We start from the raw sequence: 12,878 nt of genomic DNA, 5'->3' as shown, positions 1-12,878 counted from the left end.
ATTCTCAGGGGTTCCCTAGACTGCTACTCCATCACCAACCAGCAGGTTGGTTTTATGGGGCAGCTGTAAGGACATTCAGGCCTCTGCATGTTTGTACATGCACTATTCCAGGCATACTAATATTTTATGGAGTGGCAAAACTAGGCCCTTCATTTTATTATTTTGTATCTTCTTCTTGATATGGCCCCAGCATTTGGTTGGCCTTTTTGGCTGCTGCCTCACAATGAACGGATGATTTGAAAGAACAGTCAGCAGTGTCTTCAAGATCTCTTTGCTGAGTTGTGACTGATAGCTCTGGGCCTATCATCTTGTAGTTGCAATTTGGACTGTTTTCCTTATATGCATTACCCGGTTGACCACCTGCATTTTCTCTAAATGAAGAAGCTTTTGACATTCCTTGCAAGGGTCTCTACAATAATTAGAGAAGCAGCATGGCTCAGTGGAAATAACACAGGCTTTGGAGTCAGAGGTCATGGGCTCAAATCCCTGCTCCGCCACTTGTCAGCTGTGTGACTTCGGACAAGTCACTTCATTTCTCTGTGCCTCAGTTACCTCATCTGTAAAATGGGGATGAAGACTGTGAGCCCCACATGGGACACCCTGATCACCGTGTAACCTCCCCAGCACTCAGAACAGTGCTTTGCACATAGTAAGTGCTTAATAAGTGCCATCATTATTATTATTATTCTTATTAATTTCCTGTTTGCACCTGGCCTGCCACTTTTTATGGGCTTTCCTGTTGTTTGGAAATAGAGTTACAGATAAAGAAAGCCCAAACTTTCTAAAGACAAGAGCTTACTATGTGTCAAGCATTGTCCTAAGCACTGGGGTAGATATAAGGTTGGACACAGTCCTTGTCCCATATGAGGCTCACAGTCTAAATAGGAGGGAGAACAGGTACTGATTCCCCATTTTCCACATGAGGAAAGTGTGGCACAGAGAAGTTAAGTGACTTGCGCAAGGTCACTCGTTGTGGACAGGGCATGTGGCTGCTTATTGTTATATTGCACTCTCCCAAGCACTTAATAAAGTGCTCTGCACCCAGAAATCAATAAATATGATTGAATGAATGAATGAAGCAATTGGCAGAGCCAGACTTAGAACCTCTGACTCCCAGGCCAGTGCTCTTTCTACTAGGCCATGCTGCTTCTCATACCCCCAAACTCCTTTGCAATTCAACCTAGGCAAAGTGACTGACTCCACTGGAGTTGAGGTTTTCTTTCTGTGAGTGATGGCACAAATAAAACCTGAATATGCTTGTTTTCACACTGTGGAGCTCTGCTTCTGATTCCCTTTATTGAAATCAGACCCCCACCAGCAATTATTCCAGAATGCCTTTTCCTCTGGTTCTCTACTTACACTCTAGTAGAGTTCAAAGAGCAGTTAAAAGACTTCAAATGCTATAAACAAAATCTTTATGGAGGCTTCCTTTAATTTCTCTCATGTGTGGACGTGTGTGCCTGTGCCTGTGTGTTAGTATAATGCTAATGAACTCCCTCACTGCCTTTAGAGTGGCTTGAAAGGACCTGTCACAGCATTAGTATCGTGGTGGTTCACGCACAGCAAAATATCACCTCCGGTCTCCTGGCAAGATCCCAGGTTTGCCAAGGACTGAGTAGCCCATCAGCAGGGCATTTCTTCTTCCATGGGGAAATGCAGTCCCAATCTTATGGTTGCTGCTGAGTGCCTCTAGAGATTGAGAAGAGAGGACCCTCATATGCTCCAATCACATGCTAGAACAGATTAGGAGACTGGCTTAGAGCATCACCTTGGAATGTGCTGTTCTTGTATACTTTGGGGCCCTGTAGTTTCTTTTCCACCCCCTGGGAAGAAGGACTTCATTTTGTCCCAGAGTTTGCCGGCCTCAGGCAGGCTTGGCAGTCCCACAGGCACAGTCCACAGCACCTTTGGGCTTGTCGGTTCATGCTGCACATGTGGAGCTTTGTGTGGAGGCTCAGATGAGCCCTGGCACCTCTTTCATTACAGATTGAAGTAATGCTGTGTAGTGAAAAATCAGTGCCCCTTGCTTACCTGGATTTGGATTTCATCTGACAGCTCTTTTGCCAGGCCAAAGAACTGTTCCAACGCTGGATCCAGGGCTTTGACGACAACCTTCAGCCCTGTCCTACCCTTTACCCTGCCATAAACATTCATGGCAAAGTTATATTTTGATGGAAGTTGAAGAGAAGCCTGGAAACAAAAAATAAAACAATGATCCTGCCTGAAGCATATAAAACATAAAATTCCGGTTTGATGATTGCGGTCTCTGCTGAACAGAAATTCCTTTCAGCATCAGAGTTATTCCTTTCTCTCCTCTTGGTTTTCTTCCTCCCACTTGCATTATGGTAGTTAGGTTCATACATTAATTTGTCATTTAGAAATGCCAAAGAAATGACATTTGAGACCAAGAGCAGTATTCCCCACCCAAGAGCAAACCTCATGGCACAAAATGCCCAGTGCTAGCCTTAACCTGTACTTTGCCTAATGAACCTTGAACAGTAGGCTCTTTCTTCCCTTGTAGCACTCCATCTCCAGATGTAGACACATTTCCTTCTCTGCTCCTGCAGAAACTCCCATAAAATCAATCAATCAATGGTATTTATTGAGCACTCACTATGTGCAGAGCACTGTACTAAGTGCTTGGGAGAATACAATACAACAGAAATAGCAGACACATTCCCTGCCCATGACAGACCAGGCTTTCCTTATCTTACTGCTGGGGGGTTCAACATGAGAAGTCCAGGGACTTGGCAAAGGTCTCACAGGGCACTTGAGCCCTCCTCTCCACATCTTCCCCATCTGGTTATTACTCCCTGCCTCCAGGCTAATTCTTACCCATTCCTATCATTCCAGTCTTGTAGGATGAACACTCTCTCTGCTTTCAAACCCATTCTGTGTCTGACACAGTTTGAAGATAGCAATGTAGGCTAGGGGGTGCTTGCACCTGAAAACCCAAGCCCACCCAAGTATACGAACTTCCTTCCTTCATTCCCAGGGCTAGCTTGTTGGGGTGCCATCCAGGAGCAGGACCAGGGGTGTACTATCAATCTGCCCTTCTGGATCACCCGATTCCTTCTACTTTGCTAGGGCTGCAGTTACTGTATTACTGTAGTTACTGCAGCTGTATTTCTGAAAAACTTCTGTTTCTCATGGGAGGTTAGGGGCAGAAGGAGTGTCTGAGAGGAAAATTCACACACTGATGGAAAACTCAAAACTCCAGGTGGGAGTTCTTGTTCTTCAGGAAAAACCAAAGGCTGCTGTAGCTGTGTGTCTCTAACATGCCCCTTGCCCGTAAAGTGTCATTCCCTGCAAGGCTGTGGGTCACAGGGCCAAGCACAGGTGATTACCTCATTGTGTCTTGTCCTGACATCCAGGATATCTCTCTTGGTGACAGACCAATGGAAAGTAAGCCCAGGCACTGCATTCCCAAAGGAAAAAGGACTCTGGCTGCTGGTAATGCCCGTGACATAAACCGGCATCTGTTACAGAAGAAACCAAGGGTTACTGTTAGCAATCAATCAATCAGTCAACTCAATCAATCAATCAATGGAATTTACTGAGTGCTTCCTGTGTGCGGAGTACTGCACTAAGTGGTTGGGAGAGGACAATACGACAGAGTTGGTAAGTATGGTCCCTACCCTTGAAGAGCTTTCAGTCTAGAGGAGGAGTTTACAAGTCAGTGGTGTGCGGAACATCATTCCATAAAGGTTTAATCTGGGAAGGGTCTAAGAACATTTACTTCATCGCTATGGGATTGGGGCCCCAGTCTGCAGTAGCAACTCAGGTAGAGATTCTAGCTACCTGGGATTTCTATGGCTTGAGGAATTTGGTTCGGTGGTGTTTTTTCTTGGCAGTGCCACCATCCTATCAGCCTTCCTTATGCTCTGATGCCACCTTACCTACTACCAGTCCTCTCCTCAGCTGGTATGAATTCCAGGAAGCTGGAGTCTCTATCCAAACTGCTACCACTACCACTGGATGACATTGCTCATCTCTGAACAACAAATCATCAGGGACCTTGGGAAGACTTCATGGAGGATGTGAGGTTTTAGAATTTTGAAGGAGAGAAGGAACATGATTTGGGTAAAAGGAGGAGGGTCATTATTAACAATGATAATGAATGACGCTAATCAAAGGAGAAGAGGGAAGAAACACATATCCTAGGCCCGGGTTTTGGGAGGCCCCAAAACTACAGAGAAAGCTCCTCTCTATTCCATCTCCCAGGATTCAACTACACAATGGACTCCCTTTTCCTTCCTGGCCCTGATTCCCAATACGGCCAAGACCAGAGATACTCTAGTCATTTCAAGACCAAATACAGTCGTCTCCACCTCCAGTTCTGTGAACTGGAAAGTCTAGAAAAACAAACAAAATGCTTCTCACGGCTTAGGTTGGTGTTTTCCGGCTTGGGCATGGTACCACATCCAGCTGTTCAGGTGAGGTGGCCGAGGGGAGAGGTTTCCAGTCTGCTGGTGGTGTCCGAGATGTCAACCAGCAAGAGTTGGGCTGCAAAAGCTGGGAATCTCTCCAACTGGGTGCACAGCCTGAATAGCTGATGCAGTTAGGCGCCCATGATAGAAAAAACTTCTGGCTTTTGTGGCCAGGGTCATGGAGTTGAGCAGAGCTGGACATCCCAATCCCAGATGACTGCACTGCTCTACTCAAAGCTGGAATCCTTTTGGCTTGGGCATGCCCATACCTCATTCCTCACCCTGACACCAACACACAGTGGGAAGGGCACGAATAATCTGCAGTGTGGATAATCCGTGCCCATGTAATCGAGAGTATACTGTAATACTTACCCCGTTCCCCTACAGGAGTTGGGGAGCAGGGAGATTGGGAGCCTTGCCACATTTTGTGATGCCACAGGCTCTCCTTCAGTTCAAATGCCTCTGCTAACAATCGGGGCACAGTCCCATATTTTGCCAAGAAGTTCCTGGACCAGAAATTTACACTTCCCCAAATCAACAGGGGCTCTATGAATGATCTGAGTAGACCCACAAAAAATGTTTACATTCTGAATAAAGAAAACAGCAAAACTATAGTTGGGATGGAGTGAAACTATGATTAGTTGGCTTATTATTCTGCATCGAGAAAGATGCCCTTAAAAAAAAGCAGTTAATTGCAAGACAACCAAATGGCCAATCAGTGATAACAGAGAGGAAGGAATGTGGCCCTGTCTTGTTCACCTGGGTCCCAGTCTTCATCCTGGTAATGGGAGCTCGGATCCTCACAGCCTTGAGACGCACAACCTCAACACCCACTTGGTCCTGAAAGAGAGTTTGGAAGCTCTGGATCAATCAAAGGTATTTATTGAGCACTTACTATGTGCAAAGCACTAAACTCTGCGCTTGAGAGGGTACAATGCAACAGAATTAGCAGACATGCTCCCTGCCTATATCAGTTTTTGGACAGTAAAACTAACTTCTCACTTTCATATAACTAACCAACGGAAAAGACCCCAGGGTCTAGAGCTGGAGCTTTCGTCTTTGTAGATGGCATTTAAAAGACGATCATTCTATTGTAGCTGTTCTTCAATCAATCAATTGATGGGATTTATTGAGCCCTTACTGTGTGCAGAGCACTGTACTGACCACTTGGAAGAGTCCAATACTACAGAGTTGGTAACGCATTCCCTGCCCACAATGAATTGTTGTTGTTCTCCTCATTATTATTATTACTACTATTATTAATGGACAAAACTCCTCCCCTTAAAGGGGAAGGGAGATTACTATTTATGAGTGGGTGGTGGGAATATCTTCCCTCCATGTTGGGGGTAGGGCAGTCTAACAAGGCCTTTCCCTCCCTGGCCCCCAACCTAAACAATGGTGTGTAACCTGGCTCTGCCCAAGTTGGGGATCAGGTAGGAGTGGGGAATCAGCTCTTTTGTGTCACCAACTGAAGTTATTTTTCTGAGATACATTTGGGAGATCCACTACAGATGTTACCTGTCACAGGAGAGTGATTCTTTGTTCTAAGCTGTTATAACACTGAATCAAACTGCAGACTAGGGAAAGGCCCATGGGTGTGTGTTCCACCACTTGATCATCCCCAATCATGTTTGGGTTCAGTGGCTACTTGCCTTTGCTCCAAAAGACCCAGAGACCTTTCAGTTTGGTGACTGTCTATTGATTCAGCCAGTAGTAGATAGGAGAAGAAACTGAGCCAGAGATAAGGCAACTAGTGAGTCAACAAAAGAATTAGGACAAACATCCAGGTCTCTTGGATCCTTGCTCAATCATTCACTCATTCAATCATATTTATTGAGTGCTTACTGTGTGCAAAGTACTGTAATAATAATAATAATAATAATAATAATAATAATAATGATGATGATGATGATGATGATGATGATGGTATTTGTTAAGCTATTACTATGTGCCAAGCACTGTTCTAAGCACTGGGGTAGACACAGGGTAATCAGGTTGTCCCACATGGGGCTCACACTTTTAATCCCCGTTTTACAGATGAGGTAACTGAGGCCCAGAGAAGTTAAGTGACTTGCCCAAGGTCACACAGCAGACAAGTTGCGGAGGTGGGATTAGAACCCATGTCCTCTGACTCCCAAGCCCGCGCTCTTTCCACTAACCCACGCTACGGTGTGTATTTTCAAGAGGTATCTTTAGGGATGTTCCAGAACATCTTGTTATTTTTATAGTAGAAACTCAGCCATCTTTCCAGTGATAAATTGCAATTTTGAATTGTAATAATAATAATAATGTTGGTATTTGTTAAGCACTTACTATTTGCTGAGCACTGTTCTATGCGCTGGGGTAGATACAGGGTAATCAGGTTGTCCCACGTGGGGTTCACAGTCTTAATCCCCATTTTACAGATGAGGTAACTGAGGCAACGAGAAATTCAGTGACTTGCCCAAAGTCACACAGTTGACAAGTGGCAGAGGCAGGATTAGAACCCACAACCTCTGTAGAGTTTGCTTCATATTGTTATGGTAAACATTTTTGATCTTGCTAATTTTAATTTCTAAATTGTATTTTCACTGTTGGGGGAGAGTACAGGTCCCATGCACTAAGAGGGTAACCTGGTTCCTTCTCTATAGGATTTAAGAGAGTGACTTTCCTCAGAGACTTAGAAAGGTGAAGTGACTTGTGCACAGTCTCCCTACAAATCAGAGGCACAGGTGGAAGTTGAATTTACAGGTCCATAATGGCCATGTGCCTCTAGAGAATTACATGCTTAAAAGAAAAGAAGTCACATCTCACAGTGGCCCAATCTTCCTGTTCAAAATATCGTGTCATTCATATCTTAGCCTCAGCGTGGTTTGCTTATGGAATGGTCAAGTGTGAGAGCATGCTATGACTATGTGTAACGTCATCATTTAAATCTATAGGGAAATTGAAGACAAGTTTGACTGAGATACTGAGAACCCGAAGCCCAAGAAACAATGTAAATGAATAAACTTCCTGACAGATCAAAGTCAATCTAACATATGCTGTTGGTTCATATATAACACATCAAATAAGTTTATGCTCTCAACAATACTTGTAGAGTGATGAAGATTCAAAGGAGTTGCTTTTATTTTAAGACTGTTGGAAGAAAAGGGGCTTTGACCACCCACAACAAAATTAGCTCTGGATTGCCCTGCATTTTAATCATTGTTTAGTTATAAATAATCATGTAAAGATTTTCCCAGTTGCTACTCGGATCTTATTGGTACTCCCAATCATGTGCCTTAAGGCTAAGCACCAACTGGCTTGTTACTGAAACCTGCACTCTCTGTTACTGGCCAAGCTAGACTGGTCTTCACGCTCCTTGCTCAATGCTCTTTCCAATCATTCAATCAATCAATGGTATTTTTTTTGAGTGCTTATTGTGTGCAAAGCACTGGTACTAAGCACTTGGGAGAGTACAATACAAACAATACAGTTAATAGACATGATCCCTGCCCATAAGGAGCTTACAGTCTAGAGGGAGACAGAAATTGAAATAAATACAGATAGGGGAAATAATAATAATGATGATGGTATTTGTTAAGTGCTTACAAAGTGCCAAGCACTGGGATAAATGCAAGGTAATCAGGTTGTCCCACATGGGGCTCACAGTCTTAATCCCCATTTTACAGATGAGGTAACAGGCACAGAGAAGTTAAGCGGCTTAACTTCTTAACAAGGTCACCCAGCAGACAAGTGAAGGAGCTGGGATTAGAACCCATGTCCTCTGTCTTCCAAGCCCGTGCTCTTTCCATTAAGCCATGAAATGTTAGGGTATAGGGAGATATCCATAAGTAGTGTTGACTATTGGAAAGAACACAAGCCTGGGAGTCAGGGGACCTGGGCTCTAATTCCAGCTTTGCCACTTGCCAGCTTTGTGACCTTGCGCAGGTCACTTAATGTCTTTGTGCCTCAGTTCTTTCATCTGAAAAATGGGGATAAAATGCCTGTCCTCCCTCCTTTGTGGACTGTGAGTCCTGTGTGGGACAGGGATGGTGTCCAATCTACTTATCTTGTAACTACTCCAGCACTTAGTACAGTGCTTGGCATACAGTAAATGCTAAATAAATGCCACCGATTGACTGATGACCAGTATCACTAGAGCAACCCTCGGCATTAAGATGCATCTAATGTTTACGTATCAAAATGTTTAAATGTTTCTGCCACCTGTCTTCTTCATGCATGCCTTTATCTATATATTTTTGTCATATAAACACAAAGAATATCTGTATAGTACTTTTAAATTGACATTCTTTTTCTATAAAATAAGCCTTAGCATGAAATACAGTTAACTCTCAGTTATCCATGCTAATGAATAGTGTGGAAAATTGAAATTCACAGATAAGTCCAAGACCTCATTTTGGCAAATTGTTTTAACCTCCTTCCTGTTAGTAAACTCTTTACCAGAGTTGCCGATAAGGAGCCAAATGAACTGATTCAAGTCTTATTTAATTTTTCCCTCCACCTCCGCCAATCTTCCTGTGGAAATGCTAAGGGTCCAAGCATGGGTAGTATGAGGTAGGAGAAGCAGCAAAGGGCCTGGAAACCTTCCAACAGCATAATCACTTTCAGAAGAATCAAGTCAGCTGTATATTACCTGAGATACTATAACAACTTTGCCAGTCTCTGCATCAACAGCTTGAACAACTCCCGTGACTGTTCCATTTCCAATTGTGATGCCTCTGACCAGACCAGTGCTGTTCACTGAAGCAATACTCTTATCACTGATGGAGAAAATGATGTTCGATTGAGGTTGTGGACCTCCTTCTGAAGTGATCTGAAGTTATAGAAACAGCAATACTCATCAACTGTGGGCATTTCATCAGAGTTCTGCTCTGCTCTAGTTAATACTTGTATAACTTTCCATATTGTGGATATGACAGGTTTATTATAGACATCTATTCATCCTTGGAGAGCTAGGATTCATTTTGCTGAAATAATATTGATTGCATCCAATTTAAGTCTGTACTCTGACAACATGTTGAAGCACAGAGGTGGTCAAGTGTGGACCTGTTTACTGGCTATGTGCTTTGCATAGGCATTCTGATAGCTACTGTTAATAGAAGTGAGCTGAACATGGTCCCAGAAATGCCAAGGCAGATGAAAGTACTGGGCAAGTAGTATTTATTTGACAACTCAAGAGTCCAGGCACAAGCTATTGGAGCAGAACCAATCTCAATAATTCAAACCAACTCAAACAACTCTTACCTGCATCATTGCTCCAATAATCAGCGTTACTTTCCTTGGTATTAGTCTGAATGGTGGGAAGACCTGATAATGAAGATACAAATGAGAATAGAGACTTTGGGTTCTTGGCTCTAACAAGCTTAGCACAATTAACAACTCTGCACTAGCAAAGACTTGAAAAAGTGATTTGTAGTCTCCAGCCAAAGCAAGCTTTGGGATACTGGGATCTTTTAGCTGGGCAGGGAATTGGCAAAATAATACTTGCAAAGGTGCAATTATGATATAAACCAGATGCTTCAAGATCATGCTTTGTGTGATTGTGCTGCTTACAGACAAAAATGCTCGCCATGTCAGGGGGGAAGAAATTTCTATCCGGATAAGCAAATCCAATCAAACTGCACAATCTAGGTGGCACAGGGAGCACAGTGGACCAAGTTACTGTATTCAGAGTTATGATATCCAGGGAGAGACCTTAAAGATACTGAAGGAAGTCTACCATTGTATCCTTACTTTGAAGGAATGAAGCTTGAAGTCAATTTTTAGTGAGTTCTGTTCTGGCTCCAAGCAGCATCTCTATGGCTCAGGCAAACTGTAATGTGCAGTCAGTAAAAAATTGGGATGGCATGTGAAAACAGATACTGGGTCTGATAATCCTAATCCTACATACAAATCATGATTTTCTGGATGCAGAGATGAGTATGATGCCCAATTTTTCTGAAAGTAGAGAACAAGATAGGTGTCCCTCCCTGTTCCTACTGCTACATTTATATTGCCTAGGAACAAAGTATTTGTTGGAGGCCTTCCCTTGTAATACGTGTGCCCACTGGTCATTCATTTGATCTGGGTCATGCCTCAACTGTGTGACCTGCTCTGGAGCCCAGGCCCCCTTGGGGAGAGTCCCAGGAAGGAAAATGGATGGTCCTCAGAGAGGAGTCTTCATGGCAGCTGAGTTCCTCAACCTGTGTCCCCCATCTCAAGCTGGCTGGTGATCTCGCCCTGGTGGTAGCAGTATGATGGTTTTCAGTGCCCTGGTACACCTCCCAGTGCAAATTAAGCACTGGTGCACACCTTTACATAAGCACCCATACATTCAAATATATGCACATAAAGCCAAGTCTACTACAAAAAGATAGAGAACCAGAGCATCCTCCAAATGATAAAGGTCCCTGGAACGAGGTCTTTCTTTTTAAGCGGTGCTTGTTAAGTGCTTCCTATGTGCCAGGCACCATACTAAATGCTGGGGGTAGATACACGATAATCTCACAGTCTACGTTGGAGAGAGGAGGATGTAAATGCCATTCTATAGATGAGGTAACTGAGGCACAGAGAAGTTGAGTGACTTTCCCAAAGTCACACAGCAGACAGGTGGCAGAGTTGGGATTAGAACCCAGGTCCTCTGAGTCCCAAGCCTCTGTTCTTTCAGCCAGTCCATGTCATTTCTCATTAAACCTCACTGGCTCCCAAATCCATTAGAGACTGCTAAAAACTCTCATTTTACAAAATGTGTGTCTGGATAATCATGGGCATAGTAAATTAAGATAATCCTCCAGGGTCATTTTCCTGGGCATTCCAAATTCTTTTCTAGTGTCTTTCTTTGTCCAACAATGGTTTCTCCTTCCCCTAAAGGAGCTCTACACCATGTTAAATCTGATTTTTTACTTCAATTTGCTGGGGCGCAGAGTTGATTCTTTGTCCAGTTTTATCTGAAACCGTTGCAGTCAAGCTGGTCTGCCCTATTGCTACACCATGGATGAGAAACGTGGCAGTGTAGTCATCAAGGGCTTCGTCTAGGGGTCTGAAACAGAGAAAGTGAGTGCAAATGAAAAATGGTCACTAGGTCAATCAGGTGGTTAAATAAAACTCAAGTCATTGAGACATCCTGTCTTTCATCTAACAAAACTCACCACTGAGTGGGATGCTAGGTCCCTGTGGCCCAAGCCAAGGACAGTCTTGCCTTGCTGTTCACTGACACACTACTCAAAAACAGGGACACTCTGTGCTCACTTATTTCATTTCTTTTTAACTTCCTAAAAGGCACTCACTTTCTATCCATCAATACAGTATTTGAGAGCAAAAGTCACCAAACAAGAACGTATCTTCCCAGGGGGGACTTCAGTTTTTCCATCAACATTTTATGTGGCCAAAAAATAAAAAATATTCGTAGATGCCCAGAGAATGAGTTAGAGGTTCCTTTGGTGTGGTTTCAGCACGGGAAAATGAAACTGCTGATGAAGGGGAGAGAAGGAAAGGACAGAGGGTGGGAGAAAGAAAAGAGAGAGGGATGAAGGAGGGAAGGAAGGATTGGAAGAGGTGGAGAGAAGGAGGAGGGGAGAATGTAATCAATCAATTGTATTTATTGAGCGCTTACTGTGTGCAGAGCACTGTACTAAGCACTTGGGAAGTACGAGTTGGCAACATATAGAGACAGTCCCTACCAAACAGTGGGCTCACAGTCTAGAATCAATCAATCGTATTTATTGAGCGCTTACTGTGTGCAGAGCACTGTAGAAGGGGGAGACAGAGAACAAAACCAAACATATTAACAAAATAAAATAAATAGAATAGATATGTACAAGCAAAATAGAGTAACAAATATGTACAAACATATATACATATATACAGGTGCTGTGGGGAAGGAAAGGAGGTAAGACGGGGGGATGGAGAGGGGGATGAGGGGGAGAGGAAGGAGGGGGCTCAGTCTGGGAAGGCCTCCTGGAGGAGGTGAGTTCTCAGTAGGGCCTTGAAGGGAGGAAGAGAGCTAGCTTGGCGGATGTTGGGAGGGAGGGCATTCCAGGCCAGGGGGATGACGTGGGCTGGGGGTCGACGGCGGGACAGGAGAGCACGAGGCACGGTGAGGAGATTAGAGGCAGAGGAGCGGAGGGTGTGGGCTGGGCTGTAGAAGGAGAGAAGGGAGGTGAGGTAGGAGGGGGCAAGGTGATGGAGAGCCTTGAAGCCGTGGGTGAGGAGTTTCTGCCTGATGCGCAGATTGATTGGTAGCCACTGGAGATTTTTGAGGAGGGGAGTAACATGCCCAGAGCATTTCTGGACAAAGACAATCCAGGCAGCGGCATGAAGTATGGATTGAAGTGGGGAGAGACACGAGGATGGGAGATCATAGAGGAGGCTGATGCAGTAGACCAGACGGGATAGGATGAGAGCTTGAACGAGCAAGGTAGTGGTTTGGATGGAGAGGAAAGGGCGGATCTTGGCAATGTTGTGGAGCTGAGACCGGCAGGTTTT

At 44.2% G+C, this 12,878-nt stretch overlaps 1 protein-coding gene across 1 annotated transcript in view; it reads right to left on the bottom strand.

Moving 5' to 3' along the window:
* The window catches only part of NUP210 (nucleoporin 210), a 154,105-nt gene that overhangs the window by 38,683 nt on the left and 102,544 nt on the right, over positions 1-12,878 (bottom strand). The window contains exons 23-28 of the mRNA XM_038740819.1: positions 11,298-11,433; positions 9,660-9,722; positions 9,049-9,228; positions 5,190-5,270; positions 3,348-3,479; positions 2,032-2,190 (exon numbers count right to left, since the gene is read on the bottom strand). Of these exons, the coding sequence (XP_038596747.1) occupies positions 2,032-2,190; positions 3,348-3,479; positions 5,190-5,270; positions 9,049-9,228; positions 9,660-9,722; positions 11,298-11,433 (751 nt within the window). The remainder of the gene's footprint in view (positions 1-2,031; positions 2,191-3,347; positions 3,480-5,189; positions 5,271-9,048; positions 9,229-9,659; positions 9,723-11,297; positions 11,434-12,878) is intronic.

The sequence above is a fragment of the Tachyglossus aculeatus genome, chromosome X1, assembly GCF_015852505.1.
Source record: "Tachyglossus aculeatus isolate mTacAcu1 chromosome X1, mTacAcu1.pri, whole genome shotgun sequence".
NCBI classification, from domain to species: Eukaryota; Metazoa; Chordata; class Mammalia; order Monotremata; family Tachyglossidae; genus Tachyglossus; species Tachyglossus aculeatus.
The sequence above is the reverse complement of the archived record's forward strand: the minus strand, read 5'-3'. Positions and strand labels throughout refer to the sequence as shown.